The sequence below is a fragment of the Astyanax mexicanus genome, chromosome 10 (assembly GCF_023375975.1).
Source record: "Astyanax mexicanus isolate ESR-SI-001 chromosome 10, AstMex3_surface, whole genome shotgun sequence".
Taxonomy (NCBI): domain Eukaryota; kingdom Metazoa; phylum Chordata; class Actinopteri; order Characiformes; family Acestrorhamphidae; genus Astyanax; species Astyanax mexicanus.
Window position 1 is genome coordinate 2482604 of NC_064417.1, and position 25298 is coordinate 2507901.

Sequence of the window (25298 nt, forward strand, 5' to 3'; positions counted from 1 at the left end):
TGCTAACTTAGCAACAGAGTAAATGAAAAAAGAAACCGTAGCACAGCCTTAGTAACCGTTTGGCCCTGCCGTGGAGAAGTGGAGTATGTATGTGCGCATATCTGTGTTGAGTGTGTCTGTACTTTCCTGTGCTTTAGAAACACTAAGCCCTCGCTGATTCCTCCTCAGGATGTTGCTGTTGGGCTCCGATTTGTACGACGTCTGATTAGAGCCCTCGTCCACCCGGGCAGAGATGCTTTTTATCAGATAATTAATCTATTAGGTATCACTGACTGGAAAAAGATGTGGACTGATTGGAACCAGAGGGAGGAAGAAGGATGATGTCACCAAAATGGGCTCGAGCGCCAGCACAGCCCACGTGTCCTCACTTTCTTTCATCCTCATCATTATCAAACGAGGCTCTCAGAGAGCAGAACCTAATTTCCCTGATTCTCCCTCACCTTTCCTGCCGCTCATTATCACCACTTCCTCACTTTTACTCACTACTCCCACTCAGGAGTTACCAACTACCACTCTACACCACATAAACTACAACACTTCATTTTTTTCCATGGATTTTTAATTATGTTAAATAATAAGTGATAGAAATATAAAAAAATAATTATCTTCCTTGTTTAGCTTGGTGAACTAAGTCATAAATGAAATGTAACATTTACTGATGATCAGTGATGGTTTGGAGAGACATGTCTGTCATCTGCTGGTGTTGATCCACTGTGTTTTATTATCAAGTCTAAAGTCAGTGCAGTTTTTTGTTTTCCCACAAAATCTTACAGCACTTCATATCTTACAGCTTCCCTCTTTTATGGAGATGCAGATTTCATTCTCCAGCAGGACTTGGCACACTGCCCACACTGCTAAAAGTACCAATTGGTCTTCCACTGATTTTTGGGTTTTCAAGTTTTATGTGAACTGGTGGGCCAATGGGAAATTTCCTGGTATTCCTGATGGACAGTGCAGGACTGGAGGGGCCCAGTAAATATTTCAGTGCAATTGTCCCCACTGCCCCCAGCAGTTACACCACTGATCCAAAGCATTTCTTCAAAAGTGGATCACAATCACAAACTCAAGGTTCAACAGTGTCCATCCCAGTGCTTTAACTTAACCTTAAGAGTGGACCAGAAGAAACAATCACATAAATGAGGAACAAAGACCAAAAGATGGAGAAAAATAACTCATATTATTTACTAACTGTTCTCCTACCTTATCCAGGTCACTTTATCCATGGCCCACTGTCAGGAACACTGCCAGACAAGAATGATTCCTCACATACATACATACTGTATTCTTTATGTCATACACTGATATTTAGCAGCTGTTGTTGATTTTGTGTTTATTCTCTCTGTTCAGAGAGATGAAAAGGATGAAAAGAAAAACTACTATAAATGACAGATATTATAGCAACTATAGCAAATGGTTTAAGCTCGAAATCTTGTGCTGTAAAATGTGTGGAGAAGAAAATCCCAATCACTATGGGTGGATTGGAGACATAATTGAGAATTCATGTCTTTATTAATAAAATAAAGAAAAAAAACAGCATGATCAGAGTGTTTATATAATAAGACTAGGGTTTAAAAAAATTGCAGCTATAGACATTATTGTCTATTGTCTAATATACAACCCCAATTCCCAAAAAGTTGGGTAAAAGCTGTGTAAAAAGTAAAAAATAAAATAAACATATTAAACAAATTAAAAAAATAACAAAAAATAAATGTAATGATTTTCAAATCTCACAGGTTTATATTTTTATTCACAACAGAACAGAAGTCATGTACACAACACATCTCAAAAAGTTGGGACAGGGCAACAAAAAGTTGGAAAAGTAATGCGTTACTAATAAAAATTGATGCTGATGAACACCTCTCCTAACACTTCTAACAGAAAAAATACTTCTAAACTCATTTCCTTCTTTCCCTAATTTGTTTTTATTTTGTATTTTTTTGCCTATGTCTTCTATTGCTAAATGTACATCTTTATTTGTAAGTCACTTTAGATAAAAGTGTTTACCAAATGAAATGTAATGTAAAATGTGATGTAATGTAAAATGTAATGTAATGCAATCTGTAATTAACTCACAGGACTGGGTTTAAATACTATTAAATTGGTAATACTCTGGGGATCCCAACATTTACAGTACATTATATCATCAAAAGACGCAGAGAATCTGGAGAAATCACAGTGCTGGTGATCTTCTGGACCTCAGGTGGCATTGCTGGATCATGTTGAGATATGGCTTTTACTTTATTTATTTTAAAAGAAGATGCTTTAGTCTTACATATTCCTCTTTATTCATTTTGACTGTAAGCATAACTGATATACTGTATATTTGATATACTTAATTGGCTTACATCATAGTTATAACTGTATAACTCTATGATTCAGACAATAATCCAAAGCATTGCTTCAAAAGTGAAAATCAAGTGAAAAACTGGAGGGTTTTTTCATGAAGAAAAGAAATGAATTCTTGGATCACTTTAATAATTAATTAATGTTCTTCTACTTCACGCAGCTTTGTGAGACTCATGACTGCTATCTTGGCTGTACTTAATAAGGACTACATCAAGAGTGCCAATGATTACAGTGTGTTTTAAAAAGCAAACGTTTTACAAAAAAAGTAAAACCACAATGTCGCCAATTATTTTATTCCAGAGAGCAGTGTGTAATTCAATAACTATAACCATTCCCTGATTACGTTTTTCAAGAAAAAATTGCAAACAATGAATTTAGACAAAAGATAGATTGAACTAAAAAGCCCTAAAACTGCACCAGACTGAGAATTTAATTTATATTACATACATGCAGTACCAGTCAAATGTTTGGACACACCTTATCATTCAATGTTTTTATTTATTTCTTTATTTAATGTATTTTCTACATTGTAAATTAATATTAAAGACATGAAAACAATTAAGGGACACATATGAACCCAACTGAGATGGGTGATTTGGAATAAGCTGGTGCACAGTAGGTACAGTAGTGAAGTAAAAATAATACTCCAGTAGATACAGATACAGCATTTTAGTACTTACCTACAGTAGTGAAGTACAAAAAAATATTACTCCAGTAGATACAGATACAGCATTTTAGTATCTAAGTACATTATTGAAGTAGTTCTAATGAATGAGCACTTTTTCTCTCTGTTTGATTTGGTTTCACACAGGCACAAACATAAACACACCAAAATAATAATACATAATAACATAATAATAATAACATAACAATTACATAATAATCTCCTCTGATTGGTCAGAGCTATTTGGCACATAGTAAACGTGTCATGTGGCTGCGAGCAGTGAATGCAGCACATACCGCGGGTGTAAACAGCATGCTGTGGTAATTAGCGTTATCTGACTTATATATCAGATTAAACTGCACCTTATCAGCAGTTTAGCTCAAATAAAAGGAGTATATTTGATAGCTGGGTCAGATCGAGACCAGATTTCGTTTTGGCTTGTATTTATCCACACCCGATTGCGATTACTGTTTTCACACCTGCTCAATTGAACCGCACTAAGGGTACAAACCAACCAGAGTTCATTTTAACTAAACCAAATAGTGATGGTGTGAAAACACCTTTAGGGCTGGACAGAAACATCAGAGAACAAACTCTCAAAATCTCAGGTGGTTCTTGTCAGCGACACGCCTGGAAAGCAGAGTGGAAAAGATGTCAAAGGGACTGAAACCTCTTACATGTGCTGCTCAGCTTCTGGACCAAAACCAGCGAGATGTTTGAAACGTCTCCAAGGGAAGAGGCTCAGCAAAACTAAAAACACACTCTTCCCATTTACAGTGGCTTATCGGTTGTGTCAGGGCGCTGCCAAAGCCAGCCGTGTACACCCACTGTAAACACACTATCTGCTGTGGATGTCAGGCTAATTATTGCTGTTAGCACGTTTAGCTGGGATCGGTGATTTTCAGTGCGAGCGGCTGTGGTCGGGGTGAAGGGGATTAAAGGTCTGTAAACAGTCGTGCCGATTTGTGCGTTTCGTCTCTTTCTCTGAGCTGAATTCTGTAAACCATGGAAAGATTAAACATTTAAAGCCGCATGAATCACTGCTGAATTATATCTCCACAAAATAAACTAACACTGTCTGACTGACTGTTTTACACTCGCAGTGTAAAAGACAGAAGATCGTTTAATTATTAATTAACGTCATGTTTTTAGATTCTGTACATCTGTATTAGTTAGTACGTTACTTGAGATGGTTTACATGGTTTACAACAACAAATGTGCATTTTATTTTTGTATTAAATGATTATATTTATTGAAACAATTTGAGCTTGTTTACTTTGCTGTAATCATGATATAATACTTCTTTATACTTCTTTATATAGAAGCTCTGCTGATTAAACAGTGAACTGTGTTTCAGTATGTTGTACTGCTTTCTATTTATTACATTAAAAAAGTGATCCAACTTAAAGGTGTTAAACAAACCAAAAAAAAAATACTCTGTGAAGAAGCATTTAGATGCTCTTATCTGGGGAGCTGTTAACTAGTAGTTTCTGAGGCTGATAATTCTGATTAACGTATCCTGTACAACAGAGGAAACTCTTGCTCTTTCTTTCCAGGGGTGGTCCTAATGAGAGCCAGTTCCATCATAACCTTTTTATGGTCTTTGCGTTACTGCACTTGAGGACACTTTTAAAGTTCTTGACATTTTTTTAACTACAGACAACATTTCTCCCAAATCGCAAATAAATATATTGTCATTTAGAGCATTTATTTGCAGAAAATGAGAAATGTCCGAAATAACAAAAAAAATGCAGAGCTTTCAGACCTGAAAAAAAATGCAAGGAAAACAAGTTCATATTTCTAAAGTTTTAAGAGTTCAGAAATCAATATTTGGTGGAATAACTCTTCTCCTCCACTAGTCTTACACACTGCTTTTGGATAACTTTATGCTTATGGTGCAAAACATTCAAGCAGTTCAGTTTGGTGGTTTGATGGTTTGTGATCATCCATCTTCCTCTTGATTATATTCCAAGGGTTTTAAATTTGTTAAAATCAAAGAAACTCTTTAACTCTTAATTTTTAAGTGGTCCTTTATTTTTTCCAGTAGTGTAATCCTGGAGCAAAAAAGTAAAACTAAACCAACACACAATATTTATTTGTCCATATTGAGCTGTAAATTGTTCTCAATATTATAACTGCATGTTTTGGCCCTGAAGTCTAAATAAAGGATGCAATTGATCGTGTAATAACAGTGTCACACCAAGCAATTACAATATTTGGTGCGATGGTTTTACATAAATAATTACACAAGAAGCCAGTTGCACTGCTGAAGTGTATTTATGTAGAAGTTAATCATTTTCTGTAGATTTGTGGCTTCAATCAGTGGGGAGTGATTCATCAGAACAGGACGAGCCGCGTGCGCCCAGATTCCCCCATCTATCATCACAGGAACCGGGCGCTGTAAACACACCGGGCTCTCCAGCAGCTCGGAGATTCTGTAATGAAAGGCTGCAACCTGCCAAATCTAACCTCTATAAAATGCTTCGCTGCCTCTACACTGTGCCCGGGGAGGGTGGATATTAATTTGAAGAATAAATAAACAAAGCTCCAATGGGGGATTTTGGACTTAAAAAACAATAAGGGGGCTCGTCAAACGCAGGCTAAACGACGGCTGCCGCCTCACTGAAAGCCCTAATTGATGGATTTTGGACGTTTGGCAGGACGCAGGCGGGGTGATTGTTTCCACAGTTAGTGGAGGCCCCAGGCTTGGCCGGCGTCTCCCCTCAACACCCCCTCCAAAACCCAAAGCGTCTATCTTTAGCCCGGCCTGGAGCTTTCGTCCCATTGTTCGGTCCCGACATTAATCCTTTAAAAAGGCCTTCGTGAAACGATCTGATCCGTTTCCCAAGGTGGCTTCCACCGTGCTGGAGAGCGGATAGCTTTATTAACAGTGACAGAGGGATCATTTTCTAAAAATATAGGCTGGACCCATCTAATAAATCATTTTGCATGGTCCTGATAAAGGACAGGAACCACGAGGAATTAAAGTATCATGAAGAGAAACCGCATGCTGGCAGCCAGTGTGATGGGACTGGTACTGTCTTTGATTGAAATAGCATGTTGTCTTTGAGTTGCCGCTTTGAGAGAACCTAAATTATAGTGTCTCTGCAGTTTGAGAAATGCCTCCGGTATGAAAAATGAAAAACGAAGAACGGCAGGGAGAAGAAAATGCTTCTGATATAAGAGGAATAATCCCTCTTATGGCTAAACGGGACCTTGGCACTTTGGCTTTTTTTTTTATCACCACAGGCGTAGCATGACTCCAAATGGTGACAGGATTTTTTTTTTCTATTTTTCCTCCTTTGGCTGTTGGAGACTGAAGGATCCATCTCGCGTGATAGAAACTCAACCACTTTACCAAACCACTTTAGCTTAATCAAACCTAAAACTCTCTAACTAAAACTGACTCCCCCTAATTTCATGTGATTCTCAAGAACTTGATGTCAATTCAAGTCTGGCTCAAAGCATGTTTAGCTGAGAACTACTTCTTGGCAAACCTCAGAAGAAAGGAGAAGAAATGCCTGAGCTGAACAGTATAAGAAGAAGGGTGGTGGAGCTGGAGCTGGAGCTCTAGCAATTCTCCTAAACTCAAGATAAAATCTTCTAGGTTTGGTCAAGAAACAGAAGTACTCTCTGTAAACATCACACACTAAAAATCACTGCAAGCGAGTGATTCATATCAATGTGATTCATTCAGGAACTCACAGCAATAATCCTGCGTTTACTCTTACAAAACACATCACCTTTTACCATAATATCATTTCTCTACATGATTTTTTCTCTAAAAAGTATTTGTTTTCAGATTGGCAGATTGGATGTTGATGAGCCTGAATCTGAATCAGCCTGCTGCACATGCTGAGCATATTGGAGGTGAAGGAAAGGGATCATACATCATTTCTACGCTAAAATTCTTATAGAATGAACCACCAACCCTCGCATTTTCAGGCCACACACACACTTCAGTTTCTGAATCAGTTTAAATGGTTTTGCTATTTATAGGTTTATGTTTGAAAAAAAAAAAATTAACATTGTTGTTTTATTCCAGAAACCACGGACAACATTTCTCCAAAATTCCAAATAAAAATGAGCATTAATTTGCAAAAAATGAGAAATGGCTGAAATAACAAAAAAGACCTCAGACCTCAAATAATACAAAGAAAACAAGTTCATATTCGTAAAGTTTTAAGAGTTTAGAAATCAGTATTTGGTGGAATAATCCTGGTTTTTAATTACAGTTTTCATGCATCTTAGCATCATGTTCTCCTCCACCAGTCTTACACACTGCTTTTGGATAATACTTATTGTGTCCCTTATTGTACCAATAAAATATTTTTTGACTTTGCAAATACTGCTTACGTACAGTATGTTCCATATACTGCACACATTCCTTTCTCTTCTTTCTTTTTCTGGCTTCCTGATGGACAACTCTATCACTTCATGGAAAAACATATTTTGCCGGCTGCTGGAATGACGAACCTGGCTGGCTGGCAACTGACAGCAACTAGTGGGAGGCGCCCCCTTGAGGGTGATTCTGCTAAAGTGGTATAGTTGTACTTTCCTGCATTGGCCATCACAGAATTTAAACGGCCTCTCACACAATGTGTCATTGCATGAATCAATTGGTAATTCATAACCAGTAGTTTTCTGGGGACCCAAAGGCCAACTAAGGGCCCTGAGCAATTGAATTGTTTGCTTGCCTTGTTGTAACGGGCCTAATTTCACGCTCTTACTGTTGACAATAAAGTCTAGCCTCATTAATCTGTCCCTGATGATGCTTTAATACTATATTTTATTAAAATTATACAATACTGTTCTATATGTTCTCTAACTTATATAGTACTGAGGACGTACCCTGTTCGTATCATCTCAAACACAGTTTGGTTTCTTTTTTTTTTCTGAAAATGTTCAGTCTTCATGTTCACAGTCTTCTTTTTACAGCTGCTCATGTTTCTTTTAAGTAGATATAACTTCCTAGAAATTCCTCCTCATTTTGGCAAGCACTCAAGACCAGACAGGGTAACCGGTGCCCCAGAGCGTGGACATTACCCTCTGGTGTTTTAACCTCAGGGTAAAATGGGAAACTCACTCTTTTTTGGTGTGTTTGAGAGTGTGTATAAGTGTATGTGTATATGAGTGTGTGTTCAGAAAAATTCCTCCTGTTAACTGGGCTGTCCTCTCTCTCTCTTTCTTTCCCTCTCTCCCTCTCTCTTTTTGCTCAGCTCTGCCCTCTGCATATGATGGTGGGTTAGATTAAGGCCTGGAAGTATTCAGAGAAGCCGCTGCCGGGTTGCCAAATCGGCCCCTGCGCTGCTGCCGCTGTGAGTGACATGTGAATTACAGTTTGCGGTAATGATAATAAGTGCGCAAATCCGAGCCAGAAACTAAGCCTTTCAGCCATCACCCATTCATATTTGGCACCGTCTTGAAAGCCGTACGCTGGAGCTATTTGAAGAGGCAAATAAAAATGACAAGCTAACTGTTAAAGAACTGCTGATTTTTCACATGTTGTTTTAAAAGCATTTGCGGATATGCCAGACCATTTTTTTTTTCTCCTCGGTATTCCATTTTATTTTTCAACCCCTTTCTCCCTCTGTGACTTTTCCCCCCCAGAAACCACATCCAGATATATGAACCGCCCAATTTATCAGGGAAAATCTAAATGTAATAATCGCAGTGGTGGAAGGGCTGCGATGAGAAATGTCTTTGCTTACAACAACTGAAATCACCGTGAAAAATGTCACTGGTGTGGCCATCTAATTTTCACCTTTGTGACAAGGTAAAAACAGAGCCTTTCCCATGAAAGCCACAAAGATTGCAAATGCATTACAATTCCAATAGAGTCTATTTTTTGCCTGCAGCCTTGCCTGCCATATCCAGTTAAGGGGAACCACGAAAGAACTCCAAAAACATGAAGCTCATTTTAAACCCCTAGCACGTTTGTTTCTCCGGAGCTTGAAGTAGCTGTAGACCAATGGTCTACCAATGGCCTTCGAGGCTCGAATGCGTCATGCCTCAAAGTTAGTTTACCAACATCGAAAACAGTAGCCACGCAACGACATGAAGCAGTTTCCACAAGAGCCTCAAGAAGGCCGTTTTGAGACGAATCATACACATTATTATTATTGCACTCACAACAGGCCATTCAACCCTGACACGTTCAAAACCGGGAAGGCTCAAAAGAGGCTTTATGAGCCGTCAGCTCGAATGGTGAGAACTACTAAAAGCTGTATACGTTTAGCTAAGCTGGAAGTTTGGAGCCAGTGACCACGTAATGGGTATTTCCTCTCTGGATGGCTTTTTGATGGTCTCCATCGCAAGTCTGAAATTCATTATCAATTTGGGCTTGTTTTTGTTTCCCCGACCGCAGTCATTAACCACGCGGTCACTGGTGCCCAGGCAAGTATGCGGAATCAGACAGAGAGAAAAGAGAGAAAAGATGGCACAAACATACTATTTTTTTTACACAGGCACAGCATACAAGCAACAAGTGAAGCCAAACAATAGTACAATAATAGTTCTCGAGGATAAAGGTTTCTAATTGGTTTTAGTGTAAGAGAACCGTGAAGGTTTCCATCAAGCCGAGGCAAGTAGATCCTTAAAAAGGTTCTAGAAAAAAATAAAAAAATAAATAAAGGACCAATATAATGGAAATTTTTAATAACAGTTAATAAAAGTTAAACAGAACATAAATACTAGGGCTTCAACTAATGCTTATATTGACAATCATAATCCGTTCATTATTTTTTTCTCGATTATTAATCCGATAAAAAAGGTAAAAAATGATTTTCAGCTTTTATGTAATAAATATATAAAACTCTCTTTGTAAATAATGTTGTTGATTGAACCACCTTTTTCTAGATCAGTGCTCCAAATAACCCTTTTTGTCATCTCTATTTTTAAGAGAGTTTGATTGCAAAAAAGGCAGCTTCTTTTGGATATTCGGTCCAGGTAGACGGTGGTTTCCGGTTGAGAGTATGCTGTGTGCTATTGGCTGCTGTTTCTTGATGGTATGTGGGTTTCTAGAAAAGCGCTATATATAAGTGTAACTTCCTTCATTTATTAATTCAAGCCTGTTTAAAGATTAATCCATGATCATTGCTCTGAATAACCCTTTTTGTCACCTCTATTTTTAAGAGCTTAAATGCAAAAAGGGAAAATGCTTGTTTTGGTGGAAGGTGGTTTCGGGTTGAGAGTATGCTGTGTGATATTGGCTGCTGTTTCTCACCGGTATGTGGGTTTCAAGAAAGGCACTATATATAAGTGTAATTTCCTTCATTTATTAATTCAAGCCTGTTTAAAGATTCATCCATCATCGTGTAATGTTCTTTCTGATCAGAATCACAATGGATTCAGAGCCAATCACAAAGGCGGAATAACCTCTGGGTAGGAACAATCGATTTTAAACTTTCTTATGGATGCGAATATGTTTTTTTAGATCATTGCTCTGAATAACCCTTTTTGTCACCTCTATTTTCGAAAGTTTGGATGCAACAAATGCATAGTAATAAATGAAATGAAATGTCAGAGAAAAAGAGAGAGAATGAGAAAGAGAGAGACCTAATCATTTTGAGCAGGAGCACCAGCCCTCAGTGATAATTCACAACACACTTGTGGCAAGAAGCTGCATCCTGGCACAGTCACAGTCCAGCAATAAGCTACAAAGCCCATTCTGCCCTCCTCCCGCCACCCCCTCCCTCATCCCCTTCCCCAGGCGGCAGCCAGCAGTCGAGCTGAATGAGGCAGTAAATACTGGATGCCGTGGCACATGAGCCATTAAATTCCACCCACACTCTGGGTCTGGGCTCCAACCAACAGCCCCAGGGCCCCGGTACGCACCCTGCCTCAAGGCCTCAGGGCACCCCAGGGGCTTCTGAGGTCTTGGGCCACCCTTCAATAAGACCTCATGCCAAAGAATGCTCGTTCATATGCAATGCTAATATTGTTTTACCTACAGACACACAAACATAAATATATATATAGAAATAGAGCTATTAGCTATTTCCCTTATATCTGATGACTGGTGCCTCAATGAAACTCCACCACTACAGCCACAAGCTGTTCTCTCCTTTCGGTCTGGCAGGAAGTATTGATGCTGGCCGCCAGCTATGAGGATTTCTGGCCCTCTGGCTGAATGCATCAACAAGAGCAAAATCATAAACCCCTGTTATGCACAGACAGGCGTATGCATGCGCTGGCGAGCTGTCATTGATACATCACATTGTATTTCAGCTGTATACTGTATCATGCTGTGAGTAAGGCATTGTACTGTATTGTATTGTAAGGATGTTTTTCAGTACAGTATTCCCCACTGGAATGTAGATTATCCCCTTTTTGGGTGAATGGATCATTTGAATTTGAATTGAACAATAATGGAGAATTTCCTGAAGGAAATGCATAGTAAATAGTTTAATCAATTACCAGGTATTTGCTTGTGTTAGTTGGTAAGTGTGGGTGGTTGCGTGGGTGTTCCTGTAATGCCAAATGTAATTGTTAGGATTCTGCTCACTAGATGGATGGATGGATGGATGGATGGATGGATGGATGGATGGATGGATGGATGGATGGATGGATAGATGATTGGTGATCTTGGTGAATGGCGATTCTGGTGATTTATCATGGAGTAAAATCTGGATGCCTGTGTTTCATGAATCTTGAAGGATAGTCGGTCAAGCCAAGCCATACTGTAAGCTCAAAGAGCTCCTAAACAGATCTGATTTGATCATTGCCATCAAGCATTGAGGGGCTGGTCCATGTTTGGTTTTATAGACCAGCATCAGGGTTTTGAATCCATTGGGGCGAGCTACAGAAAGCCAGTGAAGGGACACAGTAGAGCAGTTATAGTAAATGGCTGAACTGACTATTCGTACTTTGAGTACAACTATTACTATTAGTACTTGCATTAGTTTTTTGGCCGAATTAGCATTAGCATATAGTCAGAATCACATGCACTGTTACAGTTGTATAAAACAAGTGGCAAGGCTTTCAGTAAAAAAGAAAAAGTATGTTATACAAGTGAAACTATCAGAAGTGCAAATATCAGGCCTTTCAAACAAAAAAGCTTAACCACATATTCTGACAAGCACTCAGAAATATGCTCAGCCTCCCCCAGTGTGTATAACACTGATAAATACCCCCTTGGTATCACTTAATCTTTCTTTCCAGCAGATTTATTTCCCCCTACCACACGCTGCACTGTTTCTTGGAATGCTAGGCCATTGAATAATTGAGGGACATGGTGAAGCTCGATCCCGGCTTCAAAGCAGAGGTGCACATTATTGTTCTGGGTGAGAAACTAGATGAATTGCTTCTGATAACTGGAGGAAATTTTTCCTTTTCCTAATGCACTAATCATATGATTAATGCAGGAGAGTATAAAAGCTCTACGTCCAACAGGAGCAATTAAACACAATGGCCTTAAAGAGTTGAACGACTGCATTGTAAATCAACGTAAATCAACTCGCAGATCTCTTTTGTTGCATTAATGATGGCACGCCACATTTAGCTCTCCTTCCATTCCAGATCTTGAAGCAGATTATGCTCGACTGTCTTCTCCTAACTGTTTAGATGCTCAGTAGGGTTGGAAATGGCAGAGAAGGAACGCACTAAAACAGTAGACAGTAAACTTAAATGGAGCATACATAGAGGAGGACATTGGCCTTGATTCAACGACCAATCAAAGAAGCGTATGCAATTGTCCATGGGCTCCACTTGGATGGCATGGTCAATTAAGTCCCTGGCAGGACACAATCCTTTACATCTGCATAGAGCTTCTTTGAGTCTGCCTTTAAAAATGAGAAAAGTCTTTTTAATTAGCATTTTGTTGCCCACTATGGTACCATAAAAAAGGCAGTATTCAACATTAATGCCTCGATAACAACTTTTCACCGAGAGCTCTGATGAAGAGCAGATGTGGCCTTCATTGCAGACTTCCAGAGTGGAGGTGATGCCATAGTCTGGGTCATATGAATTTGTCACCCTATAATTGCACATCTTCTAGACTGAGCTTGCTTTTTATTGCCTTCTCCAATTTGCTTTTCTTCTGCTTTCCACTCTCAGTGTTCTCCGTGTGTGTCCACACATCCTTTCGTTCCACCTATTGTCACCCAGGAGAAATGCATTTACAGAAAACACATCAGGGGCTGTTTAAAACCCAGGTTGGTTTGTGTTATTGAAATCAGATGGGCAGCAGTGCCAACGTTCATGTCAAATCCAGACATGCTCAAACTAAAAAAAAAGACAGGCACATAATGCAAGTCAGCCTCTTTGACTTACTGCAGGAATGCTTCCATACCTGACCATTTACAAGGAAAACATATACAGGAAAACACAGCTCCTGAGAGCCCACCCTGTACCACGAGTTCCCATGTGAGTCTGAATTTGAGGTGAATGGAATAGGACACCAAAGTACAGTGTGGCTATAAGTTGAACCTGTAGGCAGCCCTGAATGGTTGAAATAGAAATAGTAAATGCTTCTAAGGTGGGTTTCCTGGCACTCTCAACCAATCACTTTGGCATTTAAGGAGGGAAAAGATCCAGCTTGCTTCTCGGGGTGGTGATGGTGGTCATCCTCATCCTATAGCCACCAAAGCAAGGTGCCTCCAAAAAACCTTCCGCATTCTGCTCTGTGTCAGTTTGAAACCCTAAAACAAACCATCAGGGGGAGAAGTCGTTCCCAATTAGTGGCGGCTTCGGCTGGCCTGGCCAGCCCTGCTGTCTACAATTAGCCTCCTGGTTTGGGCACCATGCTTGTGCTCCGAGGAGCCTGCCAATGTTTACAGAGAGAAACTCCACGCAGAAGCTCTGATTTCCCGCCAGTCTGTCAGCCAGACCTCATGGCTGACATGGAGGCAAACTAGTCATGGTCTTCAATAAAAAGGCAATTAGCGAAAATAATGTGAGGAGAGGCTAATTAGCTGACCCATGCAGCCTGGGACTTTCCTAAAGCAGGGATAGCTTAATTGTCCTGGAAGCACATCAGCTAGAAACTTTGATGGACAGTGAGAGAGAGAGCTTAGCTCGTGCACGATGATGATCATCCTGATACATATTCACCTCAGGAGTGGAAGGAAATTAAGGATGTGTTTATCGTGATCTCCAAACACAGCTTGGGGAACTTTATTTGATGCCTATCATTTAACTAGCAATCAGTCATTCATGGTGCATTGCACTTAAATGTTTACTTTGCCCTCCCCAACTGATTGTATGGAGTACAGCTCCTCTGAATATATGTAACTTAACACAGAGCAATCTGAGTTGGCCAACTTTCCATCCATCTGGAGGGGCATTTCTTCTTTCAGGTAGGCTTATTCATCGCACAGTGTAGTCAAGGTTGAACGGTGTGGTCAACAGGAATAAACGTGCTAAACTGAATTCACCTGCGGCCGTCAATCTCAATGCAGGCGGTTTTTTCTGCATTCATTCCTGGTTTAATCACAAGAACAGTGTTATAACCTGATTTTTTGGAAATTGGACTCATTTTCCCTCCTTCCTGACTTAGCTGAAAACATATGACATACAGGCCAGTAAATGCAGGCTGGTCTAAGCCAAGGGAACGTTGTGCTTAAGGTGGGATCACCGACCACCCGCGATAATCCGTGTGTGGAAATGTTTGAGCTGGTTTCGGAAATTTCAGTAATTCCCACTGATCAGGGCTTCGCTTCCCAGACGGAGCTCTAACTGAGAGACACTTTGTGATACTAAATTATCTAAAATAATAAAAAAAAAAACACACCACAAATATACTTAATATATATTCCAGAAATAATTACTACAAGATATGAAAATAATTATCTTAAATCAAATACTGACGTTTGCAAGCTTTGCTCCTATTTGTGAACGTACAATGCACAAAATTGCGGTCTTAAAAACAAAGTTGTCGTTTTTTAAAGTACCGCAAAATTGGAATAGCAAATTGCCCGCATTTAGCAATTACTGTAAAGTCGCTCAAAAAAATAAGTGAAAACGATAAGTGAACCACCTCACTGACATAAACACACGGACTGATCCCTTGTAAACATAACTGTCTTTTCCCCTCTACGATTGAAACATTTTAATAAGGCGGTACCTAAATTTTGTTTGGATGTATTTGTGTAAAACGGATCAATTTCACGTGAAGCGGTAATTTAATAATACAAACCTGTCATTACGAGCAGTTTCCCAGTGTTCAGTCCTTCTCAGGGTACAGATTTTGGCATTATGAAAAACAGACAAAGCTCTACAGTGGGAGAAACTGCTGAAGACTTTATTTTACGGAAAGCCCCCCTCTCCCCAAATTGATCTAGGAAATGTTAGCTTTAACCGAAAAGGAGTGAGTTTCAGCGGAGATTTTTTTTTAAATACGAGCCTCCAGATGGGAATAGTTAGCGATACTAAAACATTTGTTCCTGGATTTCCTTTCTTCCTCTGAACACATTCAGTTAAATTTTAGTTAAGGTTATAAAATAAGATGAGAAGCGGTCTGATTGTGCGCACCAGAGAATCTCCAAAAATAAGGAGAATCTTAAGAAATGTTTCTTAAGTGTTATATGGTCAAAAAACTGGAAGTTAACATGCATAATAAATGTAAAAAAGTGTAGCTTCCAGTGCTGAACTAAAAAAATATATATTAAATATGATTTGTGGATGTTTGTCATTCGTTTAGAGTATGAAATCTTTACTTATGATCTTTAATTATGAAGCGAACTTTACTAATAAAAATGCAAGTAATAATAATAGTAATAATAATAATAATAATAATAAAAATAGCAATTAATAACGAAAATGTAGCCTATTCTGATTTAAAAATATAAAATGTTAACATTGTATATATGTGCAGTACTGTGCACCAAAACAAATTACACTAATCCATTTATCTCAGCAATATGAGTGTTTTTACCTAAAAAGAGCACGACATATGATTTGAACAGATGCAAATAAACATACATACAAGCTAAAGAAGTAGTTCCACATTTCTCCTGGATGCCCTCAGCCAGCATGTGTATATGTTCAGTTCTGTCAGCAGCTCACCTGATTTACCAAATTTACCAAACCAGGTGTTAATATGATGAGAAGACTTTTGTCATTTGTATATTTACAACAAATAAAATATATGCTATTTATTTTGTCGTATATATATGATTTTTACTTTTGTATTTAATTTTGATGGACAGAACACGATTGAACACGAATGTTGTAAATCTTGCACATTTCTGCGTAAAATATGTGCGCAAAAAAAAGTTTGACATGTTTTTACGCTAAAAAAAGACAAGTGTTATTGGGCCCGGAAGACATTTTCTTCGCTCAATTAATTATAAGCTAGTGCAGACTGTCCTCTGACCCAGAGCTAAACCGACTCCACAATAAAAAAAATCCAGTTGTTAGTGTTCGCTTGCACTATTTTTGTAGAGTTTCGCTCGCGCTATTTTACGCACCCGCATTCCGACAAGGACCGCCCCTGCACTAGGATTGGTGGGAAGTTCGTGCGCACAGACAGTCTGGACGTCGGAGTGAGAACTCTTGGCCAATAGACAGCAGAGGAGGTGGAGGTTACCTGAAAACGGGTGTGGAAAAAAAGAAAAGTCTTAATAACGCCGTTTCTTGCCGGTCTCTGTCCTCCTGCTCTCCTCCTATTGGAAGAGCAGTTCGTGTTTAATGGGCAAGACTCTGAAAAGGGAGTTCTGACGGGTTGAGGAGGTGGACGGGACGCAAAACCTGAGGGGAAACTAATCCGGAGAGAAATGTGAAACAGGAATTGGGTCCAAAATCATCTTGCAAAGCGTAATACGAGTGTTCAATCTCCTGGTCCCGAATGATGTGAAGAGCTCCTCATGCAAAGTGGGAGTGAAGAAGGGGACGGAGCTGCTGGAGCCGCTTCAGCCTGGCCGAGGATGCAGGGCCTGAGCTCCAGAGCGCACGCGTTCTCCGTGGAGGCTCTGGTGGGGAAGAGCTGCAAAAGGATGAAAGTGGAAAACGTGAAAGAAGAGAAGCTTCAGACGATCCCAAACCCTGACAGAGACTCGGACACAAACTCTGGAGGAGGAGAAGATCCCGGTGAGTGAAGTTGACAAGAGCTATGTCATATTAGTTAAACCTAAAGTGTGTATACTTACTATTTATCTGTTTATTTACACAATAAAAAAACAGATACGATATAAAAAATACTTTTCATAATTGGACCTTCAATGGTATATTATATGTGTACAAAGTCTTTCCTAACAGCAGAAAGTACAGATTTAAGAAAAAAGGGTTCTATATAGTACCAAAAAAGGGTTCGAGTTTTAACGGTTCTATGTAGAACCATTACCTTCACCGAAGAACCTTTGAAGAACCATTTAACCAGCAATAAAATTAACATTCAGTATTCTTTATCACTGTACTCATAAATAATATACATATTTGAATTTTAAAATTTTCATTTGAAAGCCAGAAAATTTTGGATCATCAAGTTCTTGACACATATTCAGTTGATGATAATGTTTATAATCTTTATACCGCTAGGCTTTATATATCTTTACTGGGACAAAAAACATGAGTACAAAAAATACTTTAACTGAAAGGTACTCAGTTGTACCTCAATATAAGGTACAGCCCCAGAAACTAACCTTGTACTTTTTTAGGTACTAATCTGTACCTATTTTCCTTAGTGTGTACACTGTAAAAAATCCAGCTTAATAGAGTTGGAATAAAGTCATTTCGCAAATCAGCTAAAAGTTTAACTTAAGGCATTGTTAAAAGTTCAATTTTTGTTCAATACGTTCAATATTAAGGCAGAAAACCAACAATAATAGCGTGAATTAGATTTAAAAAAAAAACTCCAGACCGATTCTGTCCTTTATGTCATGACTGGTCTGCTGTATATGTTACACAGCGTGCGAAAAGGAGAGTCCGGTAAGGGTCACGGAGGAACAAGATGATGCCGAGCCGCAGGTTCGCGTGGATCTGCAAGGTTCTGACCTGTGGAAGAGGTTTCATGAAATCGGCACCGAGATGATCATCACCAAAGCGGGAAGGTGGGACTGCATTTTAACACAAGTAAACTTACTGTTTACAGCATCGTTGGAGAGCCTGGGTCCCAGTTCTTCTTTATTTTTTTAGAAAAAATATGTGTGTTGTAAAATAATTTAGAAATACTTTTGATTTTCCTCAGGTTAAGTCGGTGTTGGTTATAGCTGTCGGCTGACATTGTTATTCGTTTCTGAATTGTTTAACACAGTTAAGTTGCTGATATTGTTTGCATTGAAACAACAGAGACTTTTTTATAATGTGAACATTACTCTTTATAAACATATATACCGAAAATAGTCACCAATGAACACTGCCACATCTGAATCTTCTTAATGTCACTTCTAAAAGTTAAATTTTATTTTTTTTATATTTCATGATACCTGTCTCCCATATCTTCAAAATACAAACTTTACAGAACAAGAGAAAAAATGTTAAATTTTATTCCAAGTAATCATCTGAACCACTGGCCAATGCATAATGAACGTTTAAGACAATTTAAACAACAACTGCAAAAAGTGGATATACAAGGTTTTGCAAAACAGGTATTTTTCTTAAGAACAAAGTTTTAAAACTCATGAAAGCATATTAATAATAGTAAAATAAAAATAAATAAATAAAAAATAACAAAAAATGTGTAGTGATTTGTAGTGGTGTAGTGATTTTAAATTAACTAACAAAAAAAATAGAAATTGATTATAAATAAAACGAGTAAAACTTACATGAGCATTACATAAATGTACAGTCAAACTAAATAAAATCTACTGTAAGATATACTGCTAGATAAAAGTTTACAATAACAATAATAAATACAATTCTCTTTATATCAGTAAGAACAAGCTATGTGCCATATTAAAGTCATATTCAGTCAGTGGACATGAGTTTTTGTTTCAAATAATTTAGCCAATATAAACAAAATTATACATATTTATAATGCATTTAAAAAAAATGCAATGCCTATTTATAATTGAAATAAAATGTGATGTTAATGTTTGATATTATAAGGTGAAAAACCTCTAAAGTAAATGTGAATTCTTCCTTTAGGAGAATGTTTCCCTCCATCCGAGTGAAAGTTCGCAACCTGGACCCGATCAAGCAGTATTACATCGCCATGGACATCATGCCTGTGGATTCAAAGAGATACAGGTGGGACAAATAGAGCATCACAAATACAATCCTGGTAAAATAAAATTATATAAGGGTTGTACACTTAACAGAGTGGATAAGCATTCTTCTGTATGGGGACATTGTTGTAAATGCAAAATTAAACTGGTTAATATTTTATTGTTTTAGAAAACAACTATTAAATAAGTTTTAATCTCTACCATATATCTTAGACTTTTATAAAGATTAAATCACTTAGCTTTATGACTATTATTGGGATTTTAAATGGGGCTTAAATTTACCGTTTTTCTCAGACATATTTATTTTTGCGAAAAATATATTTTCCCCAAAAAATATGGCCCGTGTTGAAAGTTTGTGAGAAGGGAAATAACAGCGTTTTGCAACTAAAACGCATTTTTGGAGTTTGCGTGAGTATACAAGGAGTTAAAACAAGCCAAATACAGTTTTGTTAATGCTATTATTATTATTATTATTATTATTATTATTATTATTATTATTATTATTATTTTAGCTTATAGCTTACTAAAAATGAATAATAATTACAAAAACAACAACAAATACAACAAATGTATTTAAAACAGTTTGAACCATGAATGAAATAGACGAATTATTTTGGGAAGTTTGGCCATTGTTCTGTCCAATACTGTCTCAAACTTGGTTTTTACCTTCAGCTATAGTATTATTGCTGTTGTTGCTGTTTATTAGTTAAATTACAAAGTCTTCTGGTTCTACAGGTACGTGTACCACAGCTCCCAGTGGATGGTCGCTGGAAACACGGACCACTCGTGCATCACCCCGCGCCTCTACGTGCACCCGGATTCGCCCTGTTCCGGTGAGACCTGGATGCGGCAGGTGATCAGCTTCGACCGGGTCAAGCTCACCAACAACGAGATGGACGACAAAGGCCACGTAAGTTCCGCTAATTTGAAAAGTTTATTTGTTTCATTAATTTATTTTTCCTTTATTTTCTTTTTTTTTCTGTTGATTCAATGAACGCGCTCTTTCCTAACCGCGAATCAATTCAATTTCAGATAATCCTGCAGTCAATGCACAAGTACAAGCCGCGCGTGCACGTGATCGTGCGCGAGCACGGGCCAGAGTCGACCCAGTTGACCTGTCTGCCCGCGCGCGGGGTGCACACCTTCTCCTTCTCCGAGACGCAGTTCACCACCGTGACAGCCTATCAAAACCAGCAGGTAAAGACACCTGTTCTGCAGCCTACCTGTAAAATAAACCCCAAAACGAGCATTGCTTGTCTCAGTTCGCTCTGATGTCCAACTCTGGACTATGTGATATTTTTACGATGCAACTTTGTCACTTTTAAAGGCTTTGCTCTCTGGCAATATGGAAAATGATAAAAGCAAAGTTTGTTCACACCTGATTCCCGGGAAAACCGCACAAATATATTCACTTTTATCGATATAGCAGTTTGCTAGGGATTTTTTTAACAGTGTTCAACCCAACTGGGAAATTCTGATTTTAAAATAATATCCGAGTTTTCCACTAAATCCGACTTAAAGGAGAACACCGGTGTGAAATTACCTTTTGGTGTTGTAAAACATGATAACAAAGTATTTACCTTTGATGAATAGCACACCTCCGTTCTCCCACAGCTTTCCGAGATCCAGACATTTTAACAGTTTGTACGAACACCCTTCAGACTGGGTGACACGGGGCATAATTTGCCCCGATAAATTGCTTTTTCCATCTTCAGCTTTTTTTTATCATGTTTTACTACAACAAAAGTCTATTTTACGCTGGAGTTCTACTTTAAGAGGGTGTTTATGTGCAACTTTGTGAATTGTGAGTTGTGAACTCACTTGCATTTACCATAATGCATTAGTTGCTGAATTAAAGCCATGACTGCATAAGGATTGCTGGGGTTGCCAGTGTGTGTCCTCTCTTTTCCATTCCATTTACTTTGCGTTTTACATTCCACTGCCGTTATACGGCCTGTTCCACAGAAGTTTCTACCAACTCGTTTTTATTTCAAGCATATCATATTCATATGAACACATATCTCGCTGTTTTCACCCCAACCTGCGTGCATAAATCAGGCCGTTTAGCTCCTAGAGAGCAATAGACTTGAACGTGTGCGGTACGACTGGGAGTACACTGGGGTGAAGTGGAAAAGGTTCCTGAAAGGCTTCACTATTTTCACACGTCGTTCCAGAAACTGGAAGCCACAGCGTGGGCAGCCAGCTCCCGTCACCAGGGTCCACTTTTATTGGGAAGGATTATTTTGTTATTTGAATTTTAGACTGCTTTCAACTGGGGGAAGCCTGTGGACTACTGCTACTTGGTTGCAGTCAATATTTGAAATCATGTCTTACAAGTCTCCTGTTATCAGAGGTTTCGCTTGCCATGGCCCATCGCCCTGTGTGGTGATGGAATTGATATATTTATATGCCCACTGGAAGCAGAGCCAACCACTTGCCCTGCTCAATGAAAACTGAGGTCATTGTTAGTTTTTGAATAAAACAAGTTCATACTCTGTTACATGAGGATAGTGTTCAATTCTTCATTTTCCCCTCTTGTTTTTAAGATAACAAAACTGAAGATTGACCGAAACCCCTTTGCCAAAGGCTTCAGAGATCCAGGACGTAACAGGTAACAAAAAGTGGATGGGTAACATATCGGCTGTATAAATCTTCCCTCAAACAGATGCCATGCCTGTAAATTTTACTGGACATTTTTCCCCCTTACATTCTGTGGAGAGAGGAAGCATGCAATATATCACTCGGAAGATCCAAGGTGTCAAGAACACCAGTGCACTGCAAATTTACCAATGGATGAATTATTGCCATTGATCATTGCCTGTCTGTTCCAACTCTACGCTCTTCCTAATTCCCACAGGGGGGTCCTGGATGGGATTCTAGAGTCCTACCCCTGGCGAAGTCCGTTCAGCCTCGATTTGAAGCCATTTACTTTGGAACTGCAAGGTACAGATCATCATACGATTGATTCAATTCAGTTCAAAGCTTTTTGTTAACATTAAACACTTATGGATCAGCTGTTTTAAAAGACTCTCAGGAAAAAACATAACATTAATAAAAACAGTTGGCAATGTTTTTAAAACTACAGTAATTTAACCCCTTGTTTAAAAGACCAGGATTTTTTTCAATTGTCTGCCTGCTATTAGACCACTAAATCTTAAGGATTTTTATTCAAGCATTACATATAAAGCTTTCATGTTTGATTAATAAAAAATAAAGTAAATCTGCTAATTTCAAAATGTAATGATGAAAAAAATCACAAAAATTGGCTCTTTTCGGAACTTCATTTCAAAATCAATATTTTCCTGAATACAAATCAAACAGTTCATGTGTTGTTATGTTTGTCTAGTTTTTGCGTCTTTATTTTCAAACCTGCAGAATTTGGGTTGATTCCTGATACTGATCTGGAATCATTAAGTGGAGTAGAGACATATATTTAAGGCATTTTAAGAGGTTAATTCTTATAAATTATATGAACTCAAATTCTAATTCAAATATTTCAAATAAAAACATCCATATTATCCAGAATTAGTTTTTCTACAGATATATTTCCTTAACTTTATTGATGAAGGAAATTGTGATTTCACACCTAAATCCCATGTTTCTTTTTAGATTACTTTGTCCTTTTAGATTTTACTCATCCTTTTGGCACTTCTCATAATTTCTGCTCCTTAAATTCTGTTGTTATATGCATTAAAGGTGGGGTTTCCGGATCTTCAGCAAGCTGTGGTGCCATCTCCCCTCTCAAAAGTCTTTTACCCCTGTCGGGTTCTCCGTCCTCCCACCCCTTCACGCTCTCCAGCCCTGACAGCGCTCTCCACAACCTCCACAGCGTCCCAATCTGCTACAAAGTGGCCCCGTCGACCCATCCCTTCACCAGCAGAGCCTACTGCAGCCTCGGACCAGACAGACTCAGAGGTTACCCAGCGTTGCGACCTTTGACAGACTTCCCTCTGCTATCTCCTCTCCATGGAAAGAAAGCCGCCAGCTGTCGGGGCCAGTGCCTCCAGGGCCCGACTGCCATCGGCCCCTGCCTGCTCTCCATCCAAAGCCTTCAATCCAGCCGCACCTCCGGAGCTCACCAGGCCCAACCGAGCAGCCTGGCGTCTTCTCTCGCACCACCTTACGGACTGTACGGCTACAGCTTACCCATCAGCCCACACTTCTCCACCCTCGCCCACTCCACCAAACCAGCTGACAGCATGACTCTGTCACCCTCTGAAAGCCTTGTTCCTCAGTCAGCCTGGAATTCTACCATTAACCACTGCGTCTGACCTCGTCTGATGCTGGAATGCAGGAACTGCACCCTAAACTGGGTAAATTGGTCCATTTTTTAAATATGTTGCTGCTGTTCCCTTTCTCACTTCCTTTGTCACTTCCTGTTTTGGGTCAGAGCAAAACAGGCAGGATGATGCTCTTTGGACTGGTGGAGTATAAAAGCATTAGATGGAGTTTACACCTAATGCTGGAAGAAAAAGAAATGCAGAATTTTATAGAGCCAAATTTCAGTGACCTGAAATTGACAGAACGCATTTTTATACTAAAATGATACAACAACAAAAAATGGACGGAACAGCAAATTTTTCAACAAGTGTCATTTTTATTATCTTCCTATTCGCTGAACCAATATTTTAGATTATGGAATATGATTATTGAATATTTTTCTAGTTACCTGTTGTTATATCAAGTGGACTGGACAACTTTTCCATTTTTGAAAAGTGTGTATTAAAGTATACTGTGTATATGTCAACTTAGTTTAACTCATTTAATTCATCGTTAGTTTCCATACACTTTCAGGCTGTGCAGGACAATATGGCCAACATTTATATCATGATATATTTCTTAATTTTGGTTGATATGATATAAATAAGATATCAGTATAAACAGTATAAAAGCCAGTTTTTAGGTTGCCAGGTTTCAGAAGCTTGTAGTGTTCTGCCCTTTTTGCTCAGCTTTAATGCAGTAAACTGACAGCAGTGACCTGTTATAAACATCAGAACATCAGTCAGTGGCAGATGGTGTAAATTAGGGGTGGGAAAAAATATTGATATTGCGATATATCAGTTGTGTATTATGATCGTATCATGAAACATCCCTGTGTATAACTTTTAGAACCCTAGACCAACTTTTGTTAGTTTTATGTAACTTTATTTATCTAAAAATTAGAAAGAATTTATAGAAGACACTCATACATGCCAGAGGATTTTTTAGGAGTTTCTAGGCTACTCAAATATCTAAATAGCTAAAATAGCTAAAATGTATTGCTCTACAATAATAACATACAGCTCTGGAAAAAAAATAGGAGACCACTTCAGTTTCTGAATCAGTTTCTCTGATTTTGCTATTTATAGGTTTATGTTTGAGCAAAATGAACATTGTTGTTTTATTCTATAAACTACAGACAACAATTTGCCCAAATTCCAAATAAAAATATTGTCATTTAGAGCATTTATTTGGAGAAAATGGGAAAAGATGCAGAGCTTTCAGACCACAGAAATCAACATTTGGTGGAATAACCCTGTTTTTAATCACAGTTTTTTTCATGCATCTTGGCATCATGTTCTCCTCCACCAGTCTTACACACTGCTTTTGGATAACTTTATGCTGCTTTACTCCTGGTGCAAAAATTCAAGCAGTTCAGTTTGGTGGTTTGATGGTTTGTGATCATCCATCTTCCTCTTGATTATATTCCAGAGGTTTTCAATTTGATAAAATCAATCATATTTTTTTCCAGAGCTGTATACTAGCCCGAATTACAGTGCTTAAAAATAGCATGCGATATTTAAACACAGTTTAGAAATTTGACCAATTTTTTTTATAAAAGAAATGTTAACTTTTGTAAGATATTGATCTGACATGACTTTCCGATTTGGGGTCTAGTCTTCTGCCTGCCACGTGTTTCAGGAACTTCACACACAGGTCCAAGTTCTCATCCCAAACCCAAACACAGCTGAAACCAAGTAAACCTCTGCAAACGAGCAAATATCTGTGTGGTACGCCTAATTTCCCTTTCTTAGGAAAAGTCTGTCTTGTATGCTTGGTGTTCTCCGCTTTTCTATTTGCCGCTGCAGTTTGGAAGAACGTGGGCTCTTTTCCACAACTAGCTTCTCTAATTTTCAGGGCTCAGTGAGACGGATTAGCCAAAGCTGTGGAAATGGTCTGATTTCCTGGATGATGTAAAATAGAAA

General features: G+C 38.6%; 1 protein-coding gene across 1 annotated transcript; it reads left to right on the plus strand.

The window, feature by feature from the left end:
- The first annotated feature begins 16537 nt into the window (after positions 1 to 16537).
- On the plus strand, positions 16538 to 24340 carry tbx22 (T-box transcription factor 22). The gene is made up of 8 exons (XM_007228473.4): positions 16538 to 17038; positions 17856 to 17997; positions 19034 to 19135; positions 19849 to 20023; positions 20146 to 20310; positions 21660 to 21724; positions 21971 to 22056; positions 22810 to 24340. Exons 1-8 carry the CDS (start codon positions 16816 to 16818, stop codon positions 23382 to 23384), a joined length of 1533 nt encoding a protein of 510 aa, XP_007228535.4. The 5' UTR covers positions 16538 to 16815; the 3' UTR covers positions 23385 to 24340.
- The last annotated feature ends 958 nt before the right edge of the window (positions 24341 to 25298 follow it).